At 42.4% G+C, this 26,079-nt stretch overlaps 1 protein-coding gene across 3 annotated transcripts in view; it reads right to left on the reverse strand.

Moving 5' to 3' along the window:
• Positions 1 to 26,079, reverse strand: part of CCSAP (centriole, cilia and spindle associated protein) — an 81,259-nt gene that overhangs the window by 11,287 nt on the left and 43,893 nt on the right. For 2 of the 3 annotated variants that reach the window (XM_073671532.1, XM_073671531.1), the window contains exons 3-4: positions 23,402 to 23,646; positions 19,404 to 19,585 (exon numbers count right to left, since the gene is read on the reverse strand). In XM_073671532.1, the coding sequence (XP_073527633.1) occupies positions 19,406 to 19,585; positions 23,402 to 23,646 (425 nt within the window). In that variant the 3' untranslated portion in view covers positions 19,404 to 19,405. The remainder of the gene's footprint in view (positions 1 to 19,403; positions 19,586 to 23,401; positions 23,647 to 26,079) is intronic. The other variant, XM_073671533.1, reaches the window with a different exon arrangement.

Raw genomic sequence — 26,079 nt, forward strand, 5'->3', positions numbered from 1 at the left:
AAAACCAATTCTTCACCTGCTGTTGATTTGTTCATTCTGTCTCCTAAAGATCAGGGTTTTCGTGTAAATCTCTGAAATACGTGATTAAGACGGAACCCCTGGCGAAAGATTCTCTATAATGAGGCAGATAGAGGCACTGTGACTCCGTATGACCTATGATCCGGCGGTGTCTGTCTTTTTATTATGTGTGCTGTCAGCCACAGTTTTGTACAACTCTGAAAAGGACGACGCTGAGCAGAGGCCAGGCGCAGTCCAGAGTAACTCTGCTGCCTCATTATAGTGAATAGATCCTTTGGGGGTTTCATCTGAATCATGTCACTCGGAGATTTAGATGGAAACCCCGATAAAAGTGCTCAGCGTAGAACACTGGACAAATGTGATTCCAAATGTTATTTAAAATATTCCCAATAAAGGCTTCAACTCCATTCACAAAAAAAGCAAGTCCCCACTCAAGTCCATCATAGGGACTTCCACATTACTGGTAGCACAAAGGCTCTGGAAAAACGAAATGGCACCTCGCCCTCCAAAAGAAATTCAGTGCTTCCAAATCCAAATGCCCCCTCCCTTCTGAGCCCGAGTGTGCCTAAACCGCAGTTAGCGTCCACATGTTTTGCATTTCTGTAGCAATGAGAGCCCGCCTAATTTATGGGTTCATGTTTCCAGAAGCACAAGCTGGGCATAACGTACTGGTCACTGCAACGGCAGTTTGCAATCTTCACTTGGCAACATCCACTGCTGCTTGGTTTCTGGAAAACATCCATGGAGTCAAAATCATCACTACACCTGTAGATAAATCCACAAAGGGGTATAAATTTCCAAAATGTGGTCACTTCTGGGGAATTCTGCTCTTCTAGCACATAGGGGCTGTGCATATGGAGTCCGCAAACTAGGAAAATCTGCGCTCCAGGAGGCAAAAAGCGCTTCGTCCCTCCTGGATCTGACCGAGTGGCTAAGCAGTACTGTACAGCTACATATGGGGCATTTCTACATTCAGCAGGAACTATGGGACAAATTTTGATGTCATTTTTACCCATTTCTCAGTGTGAAAATGTAAAATCTGGGGCTAAAACTAAATTTTGGTGGTAAAAGAGATTAGTTACTTACCGGTAACAGGATTTCTCAGAGACCATGACAGCACCACGAGAGAGGGAATCAGCCCACCAAGGACAGGAAACCTACAGGCTTAAAAGGGGGCGGCCCTCCCTCTCGCCTCAGTTTGGATTACAGATCATTGAGAGGACCGCCCGGTTAGTAGACATAGCAACATAATCATGAAACAAACAGTATATACATTTTCTTACAACACCAATGTGTGAGAATAAAGAATGAAAACAGATAAGAAGTGCTCCCAAAAAGGGGTGAAGGGAGGAAATATAAGGGTGCTGTCATGGTCTCCAAGAAATCCCGTTACCGGTAAGTAACTAATCTCTTTATCGGTCGACCATGACAGCACCACGAGAGAATTGCAGAGATGAAGATTCTAGGGAGGGACCACCGCTTGGAGCACCCTTCTCCCAAATGTGAGGTCAGACGAAGTACCCAGATCTAGTCTATAGTGCTTATAGAAGGTAGATGGAGAAGACCAGGTAGCTGCCTTACATATGTCCTCCATTGAGACGCGAGACCTCTCTGCTCATGAGGTTGCCACCGCCCGGGTAGAGTGAGCTTTCAGGCCACGCGGTGCTTCCTCTCCGCTGGATACATAGACTAGCGTAATGGCCTCCCTAATCCATCTAGCTATGGTGGATCTAGAGACCTTGAGCCCCTTCCTAACCCCCTGATAGGAGATAAACAAGGAACTCTCTCTCCTAAAGGGCTGAGTGACAGCAAGGTACCTTACCACACACCTTCTCACATCTAAAGCATGGAAATCTGCATCTCTTTGATTACTAGGGTTCGGGCAAAAAGAGGGTAATATTACTTCCTGAAGTCTATGAAACCGGGAAGCTACCTTAGGCAAGTATGCTGGATCTGCTCTAAGAATTATTCTGTCGTCCAGGACCTGAAGGGAGGGCCAGAGGACAGAGCCTGAATATCACCAATCCTCCTAGCAGATGTTAGGGCTACAAGAAACGCTGTTTTGAGGGAAATAGATCTCAGGGATACAGAATCTATCGGCTCAAAGGGTGACCCAGCTAACGCTTTCAGAACCAGGTTTAGGCCCCATGGAACGAAATTAGTTTTGGTAACCGGCCTGGACCTACCTACCGCTTTTATAAAGCGGGAAATCCAATAGTCTTCTGCGAGGACACAGTTATAGAGAGCACCTAGTGCCGACACTTGGACCTTCAAAGTGCTCGTTTCTAACCCCAGCTCGAAGCCCCTTTGTAGGAACACTAAAATCTTCCCAAATGGCGCTCCCTTATCCACTGAAGATTTAGAAAAAGATAAAAACTTGTTCCAAATTTTTGCATAAATTTTGGTAGTGACAGGCTTTCTACTACGTAATAAAGTAGATACTAGACTCTGGGAAAACCCCTTTAGTTCTAGCAGGGACCTCTCAAATTCCACGCCGTCAAGTGGAGGCCCGGAGCTCGCGGATGGAGCACTGGACCCTGGCTGAGGAGATCCGGAACTTCGGGCAGGACCCAAGAGTCCGAGATGGACATGTTCCTCAGGCATGAGAACCAGGGTCTTTTGGGCCAAAAGAGGGCGATCAAGAGGACCCTTGCCTTGTCCTCTCTGATCTTTCTTAGCACCATAGGCAGAAGGTTTAACGGTGGGAAGGCATAGGCCAGACTGAAGTTCCAAGGGATCTGGAGAGCGTCTACTGTCAGGGGCCTTTCTCTCGGATCTAGGGAGCAAAAAACCTTTGTCTTCCGGTTTTGCTTTGTGGCGAAGAGATCCACCACCGGACTAATAGGGAAAAAATGTCCTGTTTTAGTTCCCATTCACCTTGCCTTAAAAAATTACGGCTTAAGAAGTCTGCCTTTGAATTTTCTTTCCCTTTGATGTGGAGGGCTGTTAAAGAGAGGAGATGGTGTTCAGAGATCTGAAAGAGATGATCCGCCACTCTCATTAGCGATCCAGCACGAGTACCCCCCTGATGGTTAATATAAGCTACTGCTATATTATCGGACAGGATCCTAATGTTCTTATTGTGAAGGAATGGTAAGAAATGATCAACAGCCCTATCAACTGCCAGTAGTTCCCTAGTATTAGAGGAAAGAGCTCTCTCAGCGTCTGACCAGAACCCCTGGGCAATCATATCCCCCAAGTGAGCTCCCCATCCATGTAGACTTGCGTCAGTTGTAATTATTTCAGATATTCTGACCACCCAGGGAACTCCTCGAGACAAGTTTTCTAAATTCACCCACCACTGTAGAGAGTCAATAGACCGAGGAGATAAGAACATCCGTCTCTCCAAGTGCCCACGTAACGAGACCTCATTCTGTAGGACGTCCCACTGTAAAACTCTGGAGTGGTACTGTGCCCACATTACCACCCGGCAGACAAGATATTAGGGTACCAAGCAAGGACATTGCAGCCCTAAGGGACATGACCGGGTTCGCAAGAGCTCCTTCGACCAGCCTTTTAACCTTCTGTTTTTTGGCTTCTGGAAGGAAACACATCTGGAGGTCTGAGTCTAGCATGATACCTAGGAACTGCTGTACTCTCGAAGGGACTACCCTGGATTTCTCCAGATTTAGGATCCAGCCCAGACCTTCCAGAATAGAGGAGACCAATTTAAGATGGGAGACACATTGAGAGGCTGAGTCTCCAACGATCAAAAAATCATCTAAGTAAGGGATAATTAACACATTATGTTCCCGTACATGAGCCATCACCTCCGCTATCACCTTCGTAAATACTCTAGGGGCTATAGCGAGACCGAATGGCAAGGCCGCAAATTGGAAATGTTTGATTTCATCCCCTATGACCAAGGATACTCTAAGGTATTTTTGGAAGCTTCTGTGTATAGGTATATGGTAATATGCGTCCTTTAGATCCAATACTACCATGTGACAGCCTGAAAACAATATTTTTATAGTAGACTTAATGGACTCCATTTTAAAGGTGGGAATTAACAAAAATTTATGCAGGGCCTTAAGGTTAATAATACACCTAAAGGATCCGTCAGGTTTAGTGACCAAAAATAACGGTGAGTAGAACCCCAGTCCCTTCTCTGCTATCGGGACCTCCACTAAGACGGCCTTATGGACCAGATTCAGAACCTCCACTTGTAGGGCCATCTGCTCCCGTGTTGAGGACCGGTTTGGTGTCAGGACGAACCTCCCACGAGGGACTCGCTGAAAGTTGAGTCTCCGGCCGGAACCTACCAGACCAAGGATCCAATTATTAGAAGAGATATTTGTCCAGGCAGATAAGAAGCCCAATAACCTCCCCCCTACCTGGGCCGCGAGTCATTGGCTCGGTTTTCGGGGGCCTTGGCTAGTAGAAGAGGATCCGAACAGGAGCCCTTTACCTTTCGGTCTACGGTCTTCCCATTTATCCTGACCCTTCTGGCGCTTATTACGTAGAAATATTCTTTTCTGAAAAGGACGTTTGTAAGTGGGGGCAGATAGGCTAGGAAAGCCCCTTTTTGTGTCACTTGCTCTATCCAGTAGTTCATCCAGAACCAACCCAAAAAGATGTTCCCCTTCACAAGGGATAGCGCAGAGTCTTGTCCTCGCATGAATGTCCCCCGGCCAACATTTTAGCCACAAGGCTCTCCGGGCCGAGTTAGACATGGCGGCCGACCTTGCTGCTAATCTGACAGAATCTGCCGATGCGTCCGCCAGAAAGGCTGCCGCCCCCTGAAGAAGAGACATGTCCGCCAAGATTTCCTTCCTGAGGGTATTGTTTTTAAGATGGGCTTCAAGCTGGTCCAGCCAGATCATTAGGGACCTGGCGGTGCAAGTAGCTGCCACCGCGGGTTTTAGGGCTCCCGCCGAAGTCTCCCAGGTCCCTCTAAGGAAAGAATCAGCCTTCCTATGCAGGGGGTCTTTAAGAGCTCCCATATCATCAAACGGAAGGGAGGAACTCTTAGAGGCTTTGGAAATGGCCACGTCTATCTTGGGGGATTTTTCCCAGGAGGAAGAGGCCGATTCCTCAAAGGGGTACTTCCTTTTGAAGAATGGAGGTAGAGCGCCCTTCCTTTCCGTTTTTTTCCATTCACTAAGGATTAAGCCCTGAATTTTTTCGTTCAACGGAAAACTCCTTCTCTTCCTTTGACCCAGCCCCCCGAACGCAACGTCCTGGATGGACTTCTCCTGCCTGGCCTCTGTGATGCCCATAGTGGACCGAACCATTTTAATCAATCCGTCCACTTCACCAAGGGGGAAGCAATTTTGTCCCACACCACTATCAGAGGAGGAAGCAGAGGAAAAAGCTGCACCATCTGAATCTGACTCATAGGGAGAGGATAGGGGGTCATCCAAGACTAAGGGGATCTCACAGTCCGAGTTCACTTTCTCTTTAACTCTCTTGGAGAGGACCTTGTGAATCTCTGTTTTAACTAAGGTTTTTAAACCAGAAGTTAGAGCAGGACCCTCTTCTGCCAGTGTCTGGTTTATGCATAACTGACATAGCTTTTTAGGGTATCCGTCAGGAAGAAGAGACTTGCATAGCGCACACTGTATATGCTTTGCCTTGGAGCTACATTTCTTCCCCTGTTAAAATTTAGAAGGGGAGAAGGGATACCATATTACTAAGTGAACTTACTCGAAGACCACTTACCCAGGCGGCTCAGGAAGAAAAAACAGCTGGTACCGGATTGGAGGAAGGACCCTTCTCAGCCGGGGGACCTTCCCTAGAGGCTGCAGATTCGTCCGTTCTACCAGAGGTATGGTGACCAGACCTAGACCCCGAGCTCCGTTTTCCTGAGGACCGGATACCAGAACCACGTGCGCGATGCGTTTTTTGGGGCTCCCCAGACAGCCGCTGAGATGGTGAGGATGGCGGCTGCTCAACCTGCTGCTGCAACTGGACACCTTCAGACTCCATAATGAAAGAATGAAGCTTTGGGAAGCACTGAGCCATGTTACCTGATAGGTTAAATAGGTATTGGCTCCTCCCCTCTAGCAGCTCATCAGCACACTTTTTCCATTTTATTTATTTTTTTAATTTCGCGCTCTTTTGACACCGGCACATGATCGCAGAGTCGCGGTGACGTCATCGGGCCGCAACTTACCGAAACCCGGAAGTACGCGCCGCACGAGCCTCGCGCGAGGACGCATGCCGTCAGCGCTCCCTCAGGTAAGCCGCGCTTTAGCGATGCACCGCGCTGCGTTCACCCAGGGCAGGGCAGGGGACACAATCACCTTGGCCCTCGCCCCCCCTCCCCATACTTACGGAGGGTGATGGTGGGCTGTCACCCCCAGTCTGAATGCAGACCCCACCGCACTTTTGGGGCTCAGCCAGGGCCTACACTCCCACGGGAGGCGCACCTGGCTGAGGCAGAAAAGGGGATGCCACCCCAGACAGGGGCGCAGCCCCACTCCAGAAGGAACCCCCAGTGCCTCAGGATGCTGTGCCTCTCCCATATAGGGGCGCACGAGCATAGGCCAAAAGCTGGAGCTGCCGTCCCCAGACAGGGGTGCAGGATCGACAGCCGTCGCCATCCACGTTTTTCGCCTGCGACCGGCTTCCTCCATCAAGGACAGGAAACCAAACTGAGGCGAGAGGGAGGGCCGCCCCCTTTTAAGCCTGTAGGTTTCCTGTCCTTGGTGGGCGGATTCCCTCTCTCGTGGTGCTGTCATGGTCGACCGATAAAATGTAATTACTTTTTCTTCACTGCCCAATGGTATAAAATGCTGTGACACACCTGTGGTGTCAATATGACCCCCCCCCCCCCTAGATGAATTCATTAAGAGGTGTAGTTTGTAAAATGGGGTCACTTATGTGGGGGGTTCGGCTGATCTGGCACCTCAGGGGCTCTACCAATGTGACATGGCACCCACAAACCAGTCCAGCAAAATCTGAATTCCAATATGGTGCTTCTTCCCTTTTGAGCTTTGCACTATCCCTCAAAAGTCGTTTTCAACCACATATGGGGTATCGGCATACTCAGGAAAAATTGCACAACAAATTTTGGGGTCCATTTTCTCCTGCTACCCTTGTGAAAATGCAAAATTTGGGGCTAAAAAACATTGAGGAAAAATGTGATTTTTTTATTTTCATGGCTCAACATTCTAAACTTCTGTGAAGCACCTGTGGGGTTAAGATACTCACTACAAATATATACAAGTTCCTTGAGGGGTCTAGTTTCCAGAATGGTGTCACTTGTGGGGAGTTTCCACTGTTTAGTCACATCAGCAGCTCTCCAAACGCGACATAAAAATGAAAAGTTTGAAAATTGCTACATTTTTGCCAAATTTCCAGTTTTTGCCAAATAAAGCAAGTTTAACGACTGCTTCCAATAGGTGGCGCTATAGATTTCAAGTCCTCTATCTCTCTGAAGAGGTAATTTGCATATTAAATTTCCCAGAGGAGCATTGCACGGCAAATAAGCCTCCTTACCTTGACATGCCAGAGCAGGTATGTCCCTCTCCACAAGGAGAAACATTACCCCCTTAGACCTCAGTCCAGAGCCTCTCATCTAGCCAAATCAGTTCTCATACTTTGCACTGACGAGGGCCAACAGCTCAAAACACCGTGTCTGCAAATTGAGATTCTGATTTGGCTTTTATCCTAAGTCATATTGCACAACTTTTTAAAGGGTTGATTGTGACTTGTAGGATTGCTGCTTCCAATAGGTAGCGCTATAGAGTACAAGTCCTTTCTTTCTCTGAAGAGGCAATTTGTATATTAAATTTCCCAGAGGAGCATTGCACGGTGAATGAGCCTCCTTACCATGACGTGCCAGAGCTGGTGTGTCCCTCTCCACAAGGAGAAACATTACCATTATCATGAAGTAGAATGTCACGAAACAACAGTCTCAGAATCAGGGGGATCCGTTGAAGCGTTTCAGAGTAATTACCTCATAAAGTGACAGTGGTCAGAATTAAAAAAAAAAAAATTGGCCTGGTCAGGAAGGTGAAAACAGGCTTCGTGATGAAAGGGTTAATACTGGTTGTTTCATTTGTTAAAAAAACAAAGAAAACAATGACATGAACTGTGCCAAATTTATTAACAGTTTTAAATAAATTTGGCTTATTTTGGGCTGTCCTAAAGTCAGAAATATGTCATCTGTGCATGCTATTAGGATACACTACACTGTGTGCAGAATTATTAGGCAAATTGTATTTTAGAGGATTATTTTTATTATTGATCAACTATGTTCTCAATCAACCCAAAAGACTCATAAATATCCAAGCTTAATATTTTTGGAAGTTGGAGTGTCTTTTTTTTAGATTTGGCTATCTTAGGAGGATATCTGTGCAGGTAACTATTACTGTGCAGAATTATTAGGCAACTTAATAAAAACCAAATATAATCCCATCTCACTTGTTTATTTTCACCAGGTAAACCAATATTAGTGCACAAAATTTAGAAATAAACATTTCTGACATGCAAAAACAAAAAAAATTAGTGATGAATATAGCCACCTTTCTTTATGATGACACTCAACAGCCTTCCATCCATAGATTCTGTCAGTTGCTTGATCTGTTTTCAATCAACATTGCGTGCAGCAGCCACCACAGCCTCACAGACACTGTTCCGAAAGGTGTACTGTTTTCCCTCCATGTAGATCTCACCACAGCCTCCCAGACACTCTTCCGAGAGGTGTACTGTTTTCCCTCCCTGTAGATCTCACATTTTATTATAGACCACAGGTTTTCTATAGGGTTCAGATCAGGTGAACAAGGGGGCCATGTCATTATTTTTTCTTATTTTAGACCTTTACTGGCCAGCCACGCTGTGGAGTAGTTGGATGCATGTAATGGAGCATTGTCCTGCATGAAAATCATGTTTTTCTTGAAAGATACTGACTTCTTCCTGTACCACTGCTTGAGGAAGTTGTCTTCCAGAAACTGGCAGTAGGTCTGGGAGTTGAGCTTCACTCCATCCTCAACCTGAAAAGGTCCCACAAGTTCATCTTTGATGATACCAGCCCATATCAGTACCCCACCTCCACCTTGCTGGCGTCTGAGTCGGAGTGGAGCTCTCTGCCCTTTACTGATCCAGCCTCTGGCCCATCCATCTGGCTCATCAAGAGCCACGCTCATATCATCAGTCCATAAAACCTTTGAAAAATCAGTTTTAAGATATTTCTTGGCCCATTCTTGACATTTTATCTTATGTTTCTTGTTCAAAGGTGGTTGTTTTTCAGCCTTCCTTACCTTGGCCATGTCCCTGAGTATCGCACACCTTGTGCTTTTTGATACTCCAGTAACGTTGCATCTCTGAAATATGGCAAAATGGTGGTGAATGGCATCTTGGCAGCTTCACGCTTGATTTTCCTCAATTCATGGGCAGTTATTTTGCGCCTGTTTTGGCCAACACGCTTCTTGCGACCCTGTTGGCTATTTGCCATGAAATGCTTGATTGTTCGGTGATCACTCTTCAAGAGTTTGGAAATTTCAAGACTGCTGCATCCCTCTGCAAGACATCTCACAATTTTGGACTTTTCAGATCCCGTCAAATCTCTCTTCTGACCCATTTTGCCAAAGGAAAGGAAGGTGCCTAATAATTAAGCCCACCTTATATAGGGTGTTGATGTCATTAGTCAACACCCCTCCTCATTACAGAGATGCACATCACCAGATATACTTAATTGGTAGTTGGCTCTCAAGCCTATGCAGCTTGGAGTAGGACAACATGTATAAAAAGCATCATGTGATCAAAATACGCATTTGCCTAATAATTCTGCACGTGGTGTATGCAAGAATTTTTTCTACTTGAAAATTTGAATGCAATTTGGCAAGCACTATAACTTGTAGCTTATTAAGGCACAGTTTACTGTAACCTGAAATGCATGTATTTTGGGCTAAAAATTATTTTTACAATTGGGTTTCATTACAAATTTTGCAGTTTTGCTATGTTTCCCGTCTAATTCAACTTTATTGTAGTCTGTGGTCGTAAATCAGCTGAGAAGAGCTCAGAAAAAGACAGATAAAAGCGTTATAAATTTTCCTGTTAGACTGTCAGAAGGAGGTGATGGATACTGGGGTAAAGAGGTTAGTTATATTCTCTTATTACTGCAGCTTTCCTCACAAACTGACTAACACCACTGTCCATAAACTGGGTGCTGGTGGAGGGGCATGTGGCCAGACCATCCATATTTTAATCACCCCACAGCCTTCAGCTGATGCTTTTCATCCAGAACCTGGATTAAAGTAGTACATGCTGCATTTTTAAAGTATGAACATATCTTAATGTGCTTTAACATTGCGCTCTCTGTCCCCGTTGGGGAATACGTCCAAAATCCCCCACAAAACGTGGTTCGGACATATGGGCCGGCGGGTCCATAGACTGTAATGATGCAAACAAAGTAAATCTGTGGTCTGCCGTGCATCATTTTCGGGAGTGTCCGCCTATAGGAGGCGGTCACTCAGACATAGCAGACTGCGCCTGAGTGTCCGTCAGAGGGCACGTTCGCTCTGCCGTCAGCATTACAGTCTATGGCCTCGCCGGCGCATATGTCCGGCAAAGTCTTTAATGGCAGAGTTTGTTCAGCAAAATCAGATCAAAATAAGACATGTTCTAAGCAACACAGATTTCATTCTCAGATCAGTGATAGATACATTCACAGATCTGTTACTATTTTAATTTATGAGTCCAAGTGTTGTGATTATAAAAAATAAATACTCGGTAACCACTTAGACGTGTCACCTGTGTCCTTGCTCCTAACGTATACTTTTGTCTTTTTCCCTATTAATACTGGAACTCTGGAATAAGCCTCCATTCATCAGCCGAAGGCCAAAAAATGTGTTCTTTTTGCCTTTTGTCTTGCAGATATAGGCCTGCTTAATGTTTAATTGTACAGGAAATCTGGCCATTTGTGCACCACAATAGCCCAGACCGACCGCTGAAGAAAAAAAAAAATCACTTATATGCTTGAAAGGCTCTTCCTATTCATCTTTATTGCAAAATCACTCTGCTGTTCATATGATTACTGTATTGAGAATATTCTTCTGCTTTAGGTTTAGAAAAACACCTGGTGAAATAAAAGAAAATCCACGATACTTGTTTGTAGTGGCTCCGGATGGAAGCCACTCCAAGCTAGACACTGTCCAGTCAAAAAAAAAAACAAAACAAAACTCTTGTTTTGAAAAACTCTCTAAATAAAGAAGTAGAAATTGCTGAAGTGGTTTCCACTTGAAAAACTCACAATTTTGACTGCCTCACTTCCTATATGCCTATAAGGCCATGTGCAGATGAAGCGGTTAGTTTGGGCCAGGAAACCCATGACTGGTATGGTAATGGCAGCATACCATATGTAGACTATGAAAAAAACAAAACAAAATAAGTCAACTCATCCATTAAGGAATTCAAAGCTCAGGAAACCAGTAGTGAAGCAGGAATACTAATCGAGAGCAGAAAAAATACAGCTTCAAAGTTCCTCTAAAAACATAGCTTTATTGTTTAAATATTAAAAAAATCTGCGATAACGGTATGGATGTCTCAACCCCTAGAGGGGGGAATATGGTCTAGCAGACGCGTTTCTGACGGTAAGGTTTTTAGTCATTGCATGGTGTAGTGACCATTCAGTCCTCATTATGTATCTTTTCCTGTTAAGGACATGTGATACATCTAAGCCAATCTTGGCAAACTAGATACATAGTAAAAAAAAACATTGAAAGTACTTAAAGACATACAATGCTATTGCAATGAAAAAGAACACACATGATTTAGATGAGATGGAGAAAGAGAAAAAGAAAACCATAAAAAAACAAAAACAAAAGAGAGAGTATTATTCATAGTGATACATGAGATGATATTTGATATTCACGCCCAGAGGCATCCTAGTTTGTAGTGAATAAAGCCACCAAGACTCTCAATGCAAAAGTTTCCTAGGTGGTCTGCTCCCCTATAAGGTTTGTTCAAAGGCTCAATGTCCATGACTTGACATGCTGTGGGGTCTCCATTATGGTGTACAGAAAAATGTTTATCCCCTTATAGGGGATTAAATAAAAAGCGGTCTATGGAGCGCTAAAGAAATTAACAGTGGAAATGACAGATTGGGGCTAAAAAATAAAATTTAATAAGCCCTTTCCACAACGCGTTTCGATAGTGAAACTATCTTCCTCAGGTGGTACAAGGGTATAAATACAACATAAGACATATATAGACAAAACTTCACAGTAATTGGTTAATACTAATTACTTAACCTGGGTCCAATTAAAAAGACCCTTTGTGTGCTGATGCATGGTGCCTCTATTGGTTTCACATGAGTCACCTTCACATGGATAAAAACTCAAGAACATATTGCATACGGTATGAAATATGGCAATACATATTGGTAAACAATTATACATCTAAAAATTCCATCAATCATAAACATTTATAAATAAAAATGTTAGATATATATTCACCATTATAAACATATACATCACCAATGCGGAGTACAAAAACGTTGCTATATAATGACGTATTGCAAATTGGTGATAAGAAAAAGAGCAAAGATTCGTTTAAAACATGTCCCTAAGAACTGGTTACATTTTCAAGAGCTAGATTCAGACCTTCAGGGGCTAGCGTTCCCAATTTGAAGAGCCAAAAGCTCTCTTTATTAATTAAATTCGCCAGTCGGTCAGGGACAGTCTCGGGTACATGGTCAATAATAGTAAGCCTCATATCTCCTGGATCTTTTTGGTGGACAATACTAAAGTGTTTAGATACACTATGTAATTGATAACCTATCCGAATGTTGTGTCTATGTTTATTTAGATGTGCGTGCATGGTTTGTATTGTTCGACCTACGTACTGGAGGTTACATGTGCACTCAAGTAGATAGATCACATGTGTCGATTGGCAATTCGATTGATTCTGGAACCGATGGAGTTAAGTCAATAGTCGAAGAGAAATTACGAAAAGCTAATTAAGGAGCTGAGGAGTGAGTGATATTAACAGTATCAGATTCCTTGATCAGAGAAGTGCAGGTCCCATCCACAACAGGTGTTTCACAAGGAAAATCACCGTTGATTGGATGGTGATCAGTTTGTGAAGGTGTATAGTTGTGCACTGTCAACAAGGATAGATTCTTGGGGTCAAAATGGACTTCCATTTGTGTAGATATAGCTATAGGTGAAGAATTGATTTCAAAATCTAGTTGGAGCTGGACTAAGTCTTTATCCAGAGGTTGGACTATTGGGACCACATCTAAAGATGTGGGATTTAAGTCCAAAGAGGACTGCATAGTCTGAATGTTATCCAGGATATGTGCCTTGATAGGATTGAGTCATCCACTGACAAAAATAAGGGGAGGAATAAAGTGGCATTGGATTTGAACAAATGGAGCATGGTCACTACACTACATTCAGCCAATTGAGGGCTGCCATCCAAAAAATTTTGAATAAATTTTGGTTTATTTTGAAGGGTGATCCTATTTTAGGACCCTTCATACCCAATAAGCCAAGTATTATTTACAGGAAGAACAAAAACTTGCGAAGTTTAATAGCAACAAGTAGTACATCCTTGAGGTCTAAAACACAACCTTTGCAAGAGGGCATGTGTTTGGGGTGTCTTCCATGTAAGACGCCTAAATGTTTATGTTGTAGAGTCATTCAAAATGGTAATTAAAAGAATTTTTTGTCATACACTATAGGAATTTTTTTCCCCATCAAACATAATGTGAATTGCCAATCGACACATGTGATCTATCTACTTGAGTGCACATGCAACCTCCAGTACGTGGGTCGAACAATACAAACCATGCACGCACGTCTAAATAAACAAACATAGACACAACATTCGGATAGGTTATTAATTACATAGTGTATCTAAACACTTTAGTATTGTCCATCAAAAATATCCAGGAGATATGAGGCTTACTATTATTGATCATGTACCCGAGACTGTCCCTGACCGACTGGCGAATTTAATAAAGAGAGCTTTTGGCTCTTCAAATTGGGAACGCTAGCCCCTGAAGGTCTGAATCTAGCTCTTGAAAATGTAACCAGTTCTTAGGGACATGTTTTAAACGAATCTTTGCTCTTTTTCTTATCACCAATTTGCAATACGTCATTATATAGCAACGTTTTTGTACTTCGCATTGGTGATGTATATGTTTATAATGGTGAATATATATCTAATATTTTTATTTATAAATGTTTATGATTGATGGAATTTTTCGATGTATAATTGTTTACTAATATGTATTGCCATATTTCATACCGTATGCAATATGTTCTTGAGTTTTTATCCATGTGAAGGTGACTCATGTGAAACCAATAGAGGCACCATGCATCAGCACACGAAGGGTCTTTTTAATTGGACCCAGGTTAAGTAATTAGTATTAACCAATTACTGTGAAGTTTTGTATATATATGTCTTATGTTGTATTTAGACCCTTGTACCACCTGAGGAAGATAGTTTCACTATCGAAACGCGTTGTGGAAAGGGCTCATTACATTTTATTTTTTAGCCCCAATCTGTCATCTCCAGTGTTACTTTCTTTAGCGCTCCATAGACCGCTTTTTATTTAATCCACTATATTTCTAGTCCCCCTTTGGGGGTTAGTGGCAGGAGCAGCTTCCATACAATTAGTTTTTTTAAAAATTCCCCCTCTGTAAACACCCCTCCGTTTGCTTAAATCGAGGACCCCCGGTCAGGGGGCCGTATCCTTTCAACTAACAGGACCTGTGATGACGTGCATCTGATCCCGAGTCACGTGGTCTGCGGGCGGTCACGTGATCCAACCCGGAAACGGTGAACACGAACGCCGGTTTGCAACACACGGCACGTGGCCTGCTCAGCCACCCGCACCACACAGTGAGACTTGCCTGCTACCTCCATCTTCACATTACCACCGGGGTTGTGCAGGGGTGCACAACCGCAATAGGTGAGTGGCTTCTTGGCTAGTTTTGCCACATCAATCCATCAGGTCCTTCACATAGCACGCTCTTCTTTTCTCCCCCACATACCTTATAGGGGAAGAGACCACCGCAGGAAACTTATGAATTGAGAGTTTTGGTGGATTTATTTACTTCAAAACTAGGATGCTGCTGGGCATGAATATCAATATGATCTCATATCACTATGAAGAACACTTTTGTTTTGTTTTTTTCTTTCTCTCTCATCTAAATCATGCGTGTTCTTTTTCATTGCAATAGTATTGTATGTATGTTTTTTTTTTTTACTATGTATCTAGTTTACCAGGATTGGCTTAGATGTATCACGTGTCCTTAACAGGAAAAGTAATATTATTTGGAGTGAAAGGTCACTAAACCATGCAATGACTAAAGACCTTACCGTTTGAAACATGTTTGCTAGACCATATTCCCCCCCTCTAGGGGTTGTGACATCCATTATCACACATTTTTATAATTTATTTTATAATTTATTATTATGATAATAAAGCAATGTTTTTAGAGGATCCTTGAAACTGGATTTTTTTCTGCTCTCGATATGCAGACTACGAAACAAAGACCCATTACAATGTAAAAGTATTATTGATCCATGATTTGCATAAAAAATGGACACATTTCTTTGATTTATTTTTACAGATACACTGTTCCCAAAAAATATGGGCATAAGAACAGCACCTTGAACTATAATGGGTATGTGTTCTATCAGTGACAAACTAAGATATCCATTTTTCACAAATGTTTTCTGAATGAGGTTTTTTATTACTTTAAATCCCTGTTCATTCTGGAATATGAGGTCACAGTGAACATTTAACAGTATGTGAAATGTCATTTGGCAAAAAAAAATGTAAAAAGGAAAACTGTCCAATCAATTACAGGACTGGCCAGTGGACCCCTGAGCCCAGACTGAGCAAACTTATACATTCCCTTCTCAGCTCCTGCTCTATAACACAATCCCAGAATATTGGATATGTATAAATATGTTTTAAAGAAAATATTAAAGGAGATAGCTCATAGGAAACTCTGATTTCAGTTATTTTACCATTTTGCTTGCTAATTAATAAAAAAAAAAGCAGACACTGGAACTCTTGACATCCAAGAAAATCAGGAGTAGAAAGCAACTAAGGACATCACAGCCAGTGTTTCTGACTTGTGTCCAGTCACCTGAGCTCATCATAAATCAAGTCAGTGATGTAGGAGCTGAAGCAGCCGCTGAGCTCATATGGCACTCACTTCTGTGATAGAACAGGCAGGGAAATGTTTTACCTCACAAAAAGAAGCAGCTGTGACCTCATTCTGTCCTGTCTGTATACTCTTTCGTGTCCTTCCCTGGCCATGTGCCAATCATGTTCCTGTACGGTCAGACACAGCCATTACACAGCAGGGACACATTTAGAAGATTATCTCAGCACAGGGACAATCCTTCTAAAGGGAAATTGACAAACCACGGGCAACTTGGATCAAATATTGGCTGGAGACTTTGAGGACCAGTCCCAATTAGGTCTCCTCCAGCTTTTCCCCACTCACCCAAATTGACAGCTCTTTTCATTTGTGCGCCAATTTAGGGGAGCAGAGTGTGGAGGAGCCGTCGGGAATCTACCTCGTGCTATTCATCAAAGTCACTGGCTTGCTTTTCCAAGCATTCTTTTTTTCTGAAATAAAGCAGTGTTTCAGAGTAACCCCGTCACATGATTGCGGGTCATCGATGGGTGGGCATAACAACCCGGGGTCTGTAGCAGATCCTTGTAGTTGTCATCTCTCGCTTGCTATGAGCACCACCTAGTGGTCGGCGCTCATAGCAAGTGAGCATTTCTGCTACACACATGTGATCTGCTCATCGCCTCTGTGTAACAGAAACGATCAGATAACTGCAGCTTCTAGTCTCCTATGGAGACTGTAGAAGCATGCAGAATGTGGAAAAAAATGTTTTTAAAAATATAAAAAAAAAATAAAAAAATATAAAAGTTTAAATCACCCCCCTTCCGCCTCATACAAAATAAAATAATTAAAAAAAACACATACACATATTTGGTATCGCCGCGTTCAGAATCGCCCAATCTATATAAAAGAAGAATTAATCTGATCGGTAAACGGTGTAACGAGAAAAAAATTCTAAACGCCAGAATTACGTTTTTTTTGGTCATCGCAACATTGAAATAAGATGCAATAACAGGCGATCAAAACATCGGATCTACCTCAAAATAGTATCAATAAAAGCGTCAGCTTGACTCACAAAAAATAAGCCCTCACCTGGCCCCAGATCCCGAAAAATGGAGACACTACGGGTCTTGGAAAAATGGCACCATTTTTTTTTTTTTTTTTTTTTTTTTTTAGCAAACTTTGGATTTTTTTTTACCACTTAAATAAAAAAGAACCTCTACACGTTTGGTGTCTATGAACTCGTAATGACCTGGAGAATAATAATGGCAGGTCAGTTTTAGGAATCTGTGAACGTGGCAAAAAAAAACAACAAACACAACCGTGCAATTGCACTTTTTTTGCAATTTCACCGCACATGGAATTTTTTTCCCGTTTTCCAGCACACGATATGGTAAAACCAGTGATGGCGTTTAAAAGTACAACTCGTCCCGCAAAAAATAAGCCCTTACATGGCCATATACCGAAAAATAAAAAGGCTGTGGCTTTTGGGAGAAGGGGAGCAAAAAATGAAAACACAAAAATGGAAAATGCTCTGGTCATTAAGGGGTTAAATTAGCTGTAAAGTGATATGGGAGACTTCACAGTATAACTGTCATACTACCACTATACATTTTACTGGTACAGTGCATGAAAAAAAAACTTAATTCAAATGCAAATGAAGGGGCTTTGTTGCACATTTGGTGTGGCCGAGGTCTCAGCGCACTATTGTGTCCCCTCAATTACAATTCTAGGGACTTCCCCTGCGTCTGATTGCGAGCACTCACTTGTGCCTGAGCCTGAGCCTGCCCACACACTCAGTGTGAAGGTGTGGGTTCTCCTCTCTGATACGGCTCATTCGCTACACTTCTAGGTGTACCATTGTAGTAATAGCCACTGTGTGCCAGCGACCAGGCAGGGTCAGTGTGTACACGCAAACACACGGGCTGACTGCAGGCAGCGAGCAAGCGCTGAAACAATCATCTGAAAGCAAGGAGATCCACAAAATGCTAGTTGAGGTGGTGATCTGCTGCACTGAGCCCTCGGCCACACCAAACCTGCACCAAAGCCCCCTCATTTCCATTTGAATTAAAAGTAATTTTCTCAAGCACTGTACCACTAAAAAGTACAGTGCTAGCATGACTTTTCTAGGGGCTAAGTTCCCAGTATCAATGTATAGCTAATTCAATATGTATTTTGGGTGCAACAGGCTTCCTTTAAGTTTCTAATTGTTTTTTTCCTACAGAGATAATGAAATGTAATTGTCGACTTACAACAGCTTACACCATTTGATCAAAAAGAGTGCAAAGAACCTCAGACATAAGTATAGTAAATACTAAATGAATGACATTAGACATAATTCATATAGTCATTATTTACATATGTACATCCAAGGGGCTGTTGGCATTCTTGTAGTGTGAAGTTCCCTTTAGTGCTCACAGTGTGCTGCTGTGTCCATTCTGATTCTTTGTGCTTGCATTTAAGCCACAGCAGCCACACCAGAAGTATTTGGACAATGATAACATTTTCATATTTAGTCCCAGTATAATGGGTTTACATTGAAAGCCGTAAATATGTGAAGTGCAGACTCCCAGCTTCCATTTGGCAATTGCAGCCATTTTTTATTCAGTACTTAAAATAAAAATGGAGGTACTATGTAATAATGCCTGCAATTCGTAAAAAGCAATTGATGCACATATAATAGTAAACTTTCATGTTTGAAGATTATTGCTGGTAAGTATATCTAGTGAATGTCTTTTCATTTCAACCACCACAAGACTGGGTTTCCACCCTGCAACATAAGGATGAGACAAAGCCTGTAAATAATGGCCACACGATTTTGACAATACCTACAAAATCATATAGTCATTGGCTCCTGCATGCAGCAGCGGTGGTAGCCCTACTATGCCTGAAAGCAAACACCAAATACACAACTTCTCCATTGAAAAGACACTGCTACACACATCACTACAGCTGTCACCTGGTTAGGAATGAAGGCAGGTGGATTTGTACATTCCTGGTATCAGAATTCTGCTCTGCTATACAATCAAGTATCTTTATACATCAGCACCAGATGGACTTTAGGATGATAAGCAGGGAACTGTACAAGTTTTGACATAGAACACACGACTGTTGTAAACTAGAAAGCATAAGGAAAATATACGTATGTAAAGCATGAGAAGTCTTAAAGCATACAGAGCTACTCAAAGAGGAAGGTCTGGAATGTACAGTATCAAAACCTTTAAAAAGAGCGTGCTCCAGTTTGGCTCAATATTGCTGTGACTTGGAAATAGTGCTTGTCAGAACTGAAGAAAACCCGTCTGATCTGCAATGGGCAATGAATTCAGGCAACTGTACCATTAGCGAGCTCTGGCTGAGTAGCATCTCATGTATTCAGTCATCCAGGGGTTATCTACTGGCGAAGGTTTTCTCCTCAGGACTCTCTCTGAGTCTGCAGAGCGTGCTCTCTGCTTCTGCAGCAGATGCTTTTTCCTTTCTTTCTGTCTTCTGTTCTTTGCTCTCAGAGCAGATTCGTGAATCTTAAAAAGAAAACAATTTGTAGTGATGATCAGTTCATTTCTATCACAGAGACCCTCATTACTCTACCTAATTCATGGTATTAACCCAGTTAATCATCGGGTTTGTGACTTCTGGATTTTACATTGGCAGCGCCTGCGCATATTACCCATCACCCTTGGTCAGATACTAACTTCTGGGTCACACATATATATCTCGGGCAAAAGAGACCACTGCACAGTTTTCTAAAAATCATCATCTCTACATGTCTGACAGCCATTCCATTCCAGTGTCAGTTGAATTCAACCAAAGTACACCTCATTCTACTTAATGTGCTTCTGATTAGGTGATCACCGGAACCAAATCTTATGTAACAAGGGAAAGTATAAAAAACACTGCTGTAGTCTTCACAATCCTCTGGCAATAGGACAAGCTGGGGCTCAATTCTGTCTTTACTAGCGGAGGGATACAGTGAGCATCATGTTGCTTCCATCCTTAAAATTTTGAAGATGGCAGTCCATTACAACAAGGTCAGACATTGGGGACAACAAAGCTACAGACCGGCAGAGGGCGAAAGCGTCTCTCCACTGACCGGGATGACCACCATCTTATTCGAATGTCACTCAGCAACCGTAGGATGACATCAAGTGACCTACAAAATACTGGAATGTGCTCCGTATCATCTTGGTAGATTATACATGTTTCCCCCAGCTATTACTTTCTTTACACAACGTGGGCCTAGGCAGGGAATGTTACAGCCATATTAGGCTGTAATTGGTTCACTTAGCCATGAGGCTTTTTTAACGGTTTTTAACTGTTTGTGGGTTTTTGTATGTAATCAATTATGTTTAATAAAATTTATATTATCTTATTCCTGGTGATCCCTATATATGCACACCTCTGTTTGTTTGTTGTCTATGCTAATCCAGTGTGCCTAAGGTAGATCCTGGTTTTTCACTGGTGGTGCCCACTAACTTTCAACCTTCACAGTGGTAACAACATGGTTAATTTCCTAAGCTGGGGGAAACACCTATATAGCTATTTTTTTTTTTTAACTGGATAACCCTTTAATGGGCGAGAACACCATATATTATCTTTAAATAAATGAAACGAAACTATGGAACATAGTTGAATAGTTTGTTTTCATTTTATTATTTTTTTTTAAATTCTATTACCTATGCAGAATTATTTGGGGCAGCCATCTTGGCAGCTTCAGACATGGCAGGGTTGCTGGGGGGGCATTGTTGTACAAATGGGAAAACCCACAACCACTAAAAAGGCTCCAGGCTGGTGCAGACCTACGGCTTGGATAATAGATAATTGGAATGTAAGGGTTAATTCTGCGCTGCCAGTATAGAAGAGAACGATACCCAGGAATGCGGTTTATTAGTCAACGCATTTTGAAGTTCCAAACTTCTTCATCAGGACAAACACACTGTGGTTTGTCCTGATGAAGAAGTTTGGGAACTTCGGAAAACATTGACTAATAAACCGCATTCCTGGGTATCGTTCTCTTCTATACTGGCAGCGCAGAATTAACCCTTACATTCCAATTACCTATTATCCACAGCCAGTTAGAAGAAGGGGAGAAATGGATGAGCTCCCCAAGACACACAAGATTTATTAATGTACAATACTGTACAAAAATTCTAGGCAAGTGTGGAAAAATGCTACAAAGTAAGAATGCTTTAAAAAAATAGAAGTGTCAATAGTTTATTTTATTAATTAACAAAATGAAAAGTGAATGAAAAAGAAGAGAAATCTAAGTCAAATCAGTATTTGTTGAGGACACAGTTTGCCTTAAAAACAGCATGAATTCTTCTAGGTACACTTGCACACAGGTTTTGATAGAACTCCGCAGAGACCTTTCAAATATCTTGCAGCAACCACCACAAATCTTAAATGCTTATCTGAAGGCAAAGGATGGTTACACCGATTATTGATTTTATTTAGATTTCTCTTTTGCCCATTTTGTTAATTGATAAAAAATAAACTATTCACACATCTACTTTTGTAAGTATTCTTACTTTGCAGCATTTCTTCCATGCCTGTCAAACTTTTGCATAGTACTGCATTTCTCAGCTTTAATTTTAATCTGAAACAAATTTGAATAAATGAAAACGAGTAGAATTAAAGAAATAGCTAGAATATTTTTTTTCCATTTCTTGAGCATTTTCTACATTTAGAATTCCTTTTTAGAGAATTTGTCTTTAAATTAAATTCACAGAACCCTGTTTTACGCCACTGCTCCATTATCCTATCTGGAAATATAGGTGTAAATTAAAGGGAACCAGTCACCAGTTTTTGACATAGCATCTAAAAATATCACCTTATTCAGTGTCTGTGCTGCACTTCCTAAATCCCTATATAACCCCCTGGCTCCCCCTGTATACTCCCGAAAAATCTTTTTAATATCTCCCACGTATTTCCGGCTCACGTACTGAAGTATTTCGGGGTTATTGCTGTGCGCATACGCACAATATAGTGCGCAGGCACGAGCCGCGATTTCTCTGTCCAAGCGTGAGATTTCACCCAGCTATTTGGATGGTGCAGGAGACGTCACCCATGTAAATCAAGGCAGGAAGCAGGAGGATGGCGAGCAGCAGCTGGGAGGAGGGGGGGGGGGGGGGGAGGATGGCGAGCAGCAGCTGGGAGGGGGGGGGGGGATGGCGAGCAGCAGCTGGGAGGGGGGGGGGATGGCGAGCAGCAGCTGGGAGGGGGGGGGAGGATGGCGAGCAGCAGCTGGGAGGGGGGGGGGGGGAGGATGGCGAGCAGCAGCTGGGAGGGGGGGGATGGCGAGCAGCAGCTGGGAGGGGGGGGGGAGGATGGCGAGCAGCAGCTGGGAGGGGGGGGGATGGGATAGGGGGACCCGAAGCATCTGCTACTGGACCGGACAGAGAAGATTAGCATACAGCGCGGGAGACATTAACAAGGTTTTTCGGGGTTATACAGAGGGAGTCAGGGGGTTATAGAAGAATTTAGGGAATGCAGCGCAGATGCTGAATAAGGTGATCTTTTTAGCTACTAGGTCACAAAACTGGTGACAGGTTCCCTTCAAAAACAGATAGTTATTGTTCCTATTCTTAAAGGTCCAGCATTATTTCAAGGAGAATATAAGTATTTATTAAAATAGCTTTATGGCCAAAACGTTACATTACTGGTTTTAAATACTAGAATGGAGGTTTGTGTATACTGTCATTGTTCTCTGTTTTTTGGCTCTGATCTTAGAGTGGGTGACAACAACCAGGTTTCCAGTTGATGTGCACAATAGTTTAATTCTTTAAACTAATTTAAAGTGCTGCTTAAATGTATTGATCTCATAAAGACAAGTCATGCCCTCATGCCCTATAGCATATGGACTTTCTATAGAAGTGTCCTCTGCTCAGAAAACGTCTCTATTAGCCATAACAGAGAGCCTCTTTGTACAAATGGCTCTCGTCCTGGCAGATGAAGCTGTCCTTGCATTAGAAGGGAAGCCGTTCATGCAAATAGTCTCCATGTAAAATTATATTCTATGTGCTAGCGTTGGCTACTGATTTTGCCAGGGGTGCGCATTTTCATATGTTTTTTCTAAAGAGATGACTTAATGGATATGGACATCTCGGAATCACAGTATTAAATCCCTTGGTCTCCTTAAGGGAAAAATGCTATAGAGTCTACAGTGTATTTAAGTAGAATCTGCTAAAAACAGGGTCCACCTTACAAGTGTGGATTATTCATGAGCTGGGGGCACATCAACAGTCAGTCGGTGCCAATGATACCAAAGCAGTCTATCTACGTACAATTCACAACATGCATCCATTCTCCCAAGCTGCCAAGTAAGAAAATAAACATGATACCTCATTTTCCAGGGCTGGGGCACACACGTTGTGGGTTTTTTGACTCCCCGTGTCTTTTTTTTTCTCACCAGAAGCATAAAGGGCAAACGGGTGCCGGATTTCTTTTGTCAAACTCATCGTCTGTGGACTTGTATCTACCTTGTGAAAACTCTGTTTGGATGGTACACTGTGGCTATATTGTGCTCTTGAATGACTTGCAGATTTTTCATTTGATTCTGTATTCTTTTCTCCATCTTGGTTATTCTCTGTTATTGTACAATGTATACCAAATCAGCAAAAAAGTGTGCAAAACTTTATCGATCACTTATCACTCAAAATCAGGAAAAGCATTTTCAAGAATGCCTTATACAAGCATATCAAAGGGTAGGTTCATGTCAGCTGCAGATGTCCAAGTCAAGCGTATACTATAAAACATATGTGACCGCTTGCCATGTGTCGATCTACGTCTGCCTAAATTTAGACTTCTACACTTAAAAGTATGTAATACCTCCATCTATGTCTGTATGATTTTTTCCTAAAAAACAAAACAAAAAAAAAATACATTTTTTTTTCTAGCTCGATTTTACTGGTCTAGATCCCCACATCTCTTGATGTCAGCGTGAACTCTAAAGGGAGGTACAGAGGCTGAGTGTAGAGGAGTAAATCCCCCTCTCCAAATTCATTAAAACGAGTACGCTTTAGATATTTTGGAAGCATACTGCTTTTCATCTCAATAGGTCTCCTACTGAGAATAATGGAGGAAAAAAAGCACGTTCTTTATACATCTTTTTTGGGTCCAAAAAAATGCAGTTGCAAAAAGAAATAGGGAATTGGGCCCAAAGTGTTTCATGGAGTTCCTCAAGAGACGTATATGGGGTTACTCACTATTAATGTGAAGCACATGGGGTTACTAATATAGTAACCCCATGTGCCTCTAAATAAATTAATAATTAATCGAAAAACATCCATGAACAGGTTTTTTAATAACCATTATGTACCCAACATTAGTATGGCGACACAGCATTTAATCTTAATTATCCAGACATCTAAATTCAGTAGGTCAGTAGAAATACACCATTATCTTCATGTTGACTTTTGAATTTGTGTTTTTCTTTGGCTGGTCAAAAAGGACAGACCTATTTGTATAAACCAGAATGTTGACACTTGAGTTGATATTTACTGCAACTTATTGTCTGTTATCTCTGGAGGACAGCGACTCAGGGTCATGGAAAAATGATGTTTGCTAATATGCTAATGACACATTGAACCAGGCCAGCAAGTTTGTTGATCTTGAGAGCAATGGAATTGATTAAATGCTCAAACAATGAGACACGAGAACCTGCCACCTTCCCCCCTGCCCTATGAATGATGAGAAACACCTTTACAAAAATCACAGCCAAGAGTAACTCTTCAAAAGAGCAGCTATGACACATGCCTCCATACAGAGGGATACAGATTTGGATTCTACAGGATGCCAGGCTAAGGGAACACGGCCCTGGCTGGAGTCATAAAGATCTGCTCCATTGACTGTCAAAGAACCATAGATACATTTGGTAAAAAACGAGTTGGGACAATTAGGTGACCTGGTCTCATGGAGATGTTTGGCTTAGAGAGGCTGGGACGCACTTGTCACCTGGGACCCATGGATACGTTCAGAGAAAACCAGGTTGGGAACCACAGGTCACCTGGTTCCATAAATATGTTCAGAGAAGCCAGGTTGGGACCCTCGGGTCTCCTGGCCACGTACCTCAATGGACTGTCAGCTTCCTAAGCTTGCTGCTACCTCCTCTCTGTGGGTGTCCATCCAAAGCAGGGTGCCACTGGTTAAGGTAGTTGGCCCTGGAAGTCCCAGAGTTGCAGCTGCTCTATTCCCGGTGGGCCAGCGGAAGGGTGAGTGCAAATTTATGCCAGTATATAGATTGTGTACATTTATTTTTTTTGAGTGAACAGACATAGATGCACCAAATAATGTAAAAGAAGCACCCCAGCTCTATTTTTGAATATATAGTGCAGCATAGGCTCTTAGTAAAGAGTCACATAGAGGTTTTTGTATAGGAATTGTGTATACCTGTTTCAGCTCATGTACCATGTTTGAGTTGCCTGCAATCTAGATTCATTCTTCCTCTCCAATATTGTTCCCCTAAGAGTAGGTGCTCATGACCATTTTCTCTCCATCCAGAGTCTGATCAGAATATCAGACTCTGATCAGAGTGGCATCAGTTTTTCAGTCCATGAAAATCAGACCCATAGACTTGCATTGCCGATTTTAATCAGACACTTTGTGGTCTGAGGAAAAAAAAAAAAGGACATGTGCACAACCCCATAGCACTCGTACCCATGATATTCTATCTGTGAAAACCACAGATAACACTTGTCCAATATAATCGGTCATGTGCATGAGCCCTCATATAGACTTTATGTCCCAAGATGCTGGAGTCTCATCATAATGCTCTTGCTCCTAGCTAATACTTGCCAGTGATAGACCCTGCAATTCTGTGCCTTAATCTAAGAGAAAGTCTTAGTTACTTACTGGTAACGGGATTTTTCGGAACCCATGACAGCACCACGAAAGAGGGGATCCGTCCACCAAGGACAGGAAAACTACAGGCTTAAAAGGCGGCACCTCTCTCCCGCCTCAGTTGGTTTACAGAGCATGAGAGGACCGCCAAAGTTAGTACAACAACAATCCAATTTACAAT

This window comes from Phyllobates terribilis, unplaced genomic scaffold (assembly GCF_046119375.1).
Source record: "Phyllobates terribilis strain yellow unplaced genomic scaffold, ASM4611937v1 Scaffold_3__8_contigs__length_932513732, whole genome shotgun sequence".
Taxonomy (NCBI): Eukaryota; Metazoa; Chordata; class Amphibia; order Anura; family Dendrobatidae; genus Phyllobates; species Phyllobates terribilis.